A 1,049-nucleotide genomic window follows, 5' to 3' on the forward strand; every position below is an offset into this window, starting at 1 on the left:
CTCCGTCTACTAGCTCCTTTACAGTGCGGTAGTCATCAGCTAGGGCGGCATAATGCAAGGCCGTACAGCCCCTGAAGCTGGCCCGGTTGTTCAGTCGATTGTTGAAGTCATCCTCTCGGGTTACCAGGACTGTGGGAGTAAGGGTGGGAGAGGAACAACAACAATTCTGTTAGGGTGCTTAGGAGAAGTTTTAATTTAAGATTATATGATTTAGAATTAGAGATCATTGAGCTCAAGCCCATTATTCACTAGTTGAGGATATTAAAATATAGGGAGGTTGAATTTTTTTTTTTGCCCCAGGACACGTAGGTATGAAGAACCTGGATTCAAAACGAAACTTTCAGTTTTGAGTCTTCTCAAGATCCAATGCTCTCGGACCTAGACCACACCAGCTGAACTGTCAAAGGAATGCCAGCAGATCTGTTCTAGTTCACATTTATTTGTTGCCTTGACTTCATCTCAAAATGTTTTTGGAGTGCTATAGGCTGAACTGGATCTCATCACTTTTTGGAGGCTTGTTTTCCCCCTTCCCTTCAACTGCTCTGTGTTGTGATGTGATCACATGCCTTCCTATTTTCCTCCACATTTCCTCTAGCCAAAGATTTTGCAATGAGCACTGTTGGATTGCTCCATCTCTCTGACTGGGAAGGAAATCTAGCATATGTTGGCTAACGTGGTATTTGGCATTCGAAGCTCTTCAAAACCTGGCCCCCTGCTACTTTTCCAACCTTATTACACCTCATTCCCCTCCGTGCACACTATGACCTTTTCGCTATTATTAAGATATGATACTCCATATTTCTATCTTTTGTGCCTTTGCACTGCAGTGCCCAAACCCTGGATCCAATGTACCTCCATTTCTCAGAATCCCTAGTTTCTTTCAAGAATCAACAATAAAAAAAAAAAAAAGAAAAAAAATCAACCATCAGGGATTCTTAATTTAAAGTCCACAAGCCTGGATTTCAGGAGGTCCATGAATTAAAAAAAAATTTTTTTTGATAACATTTTTTAATTTTAATTTTTTAATTAATTAATTTTGATTTATCAAC

At 39.8% G+C, this 1,049-nt stretch overlaps 1 protein-coding gene across 2 annotated transcripts in view; it reads right to left on the reverse strand.

The window, feature by feature from the left end:
* Positions 1–1,049, reverse strand: part of CLPB (ClpB homolog, mitochondrial AAA ATPase chaperonin) — a 193,253-nt gene that overhangs the window by 98,584 nt on the left and 93,620 nt on the right. For both annotated transcript variants that reach the window (XM_027866236.1, XM_027866235.1), the window contains one exon: positions 3–129. In XM_027866236.1, the coding sequence (XP_027722037.1) occupies positions 3–129 (127 nt within the window). The remainder of the gene's footprint in view (positions 1–2; positions 130–1,049) is intronic.

Source organism: Vombatus ursinus, unplaced genomic scaffold, assembly GCF_900497805.2.
Source record: "Vombatus ursinus unplaced genomic scaffold, bare-nosed wombat genome assembly UNPS02014780.1, whole genome shotgun sequence".
NCBI lineage: Eukaryota > Metazoa > Chordata > Mammalia > Diprotodontia > Vombatidae > Vombatus > Vombatus ursinus.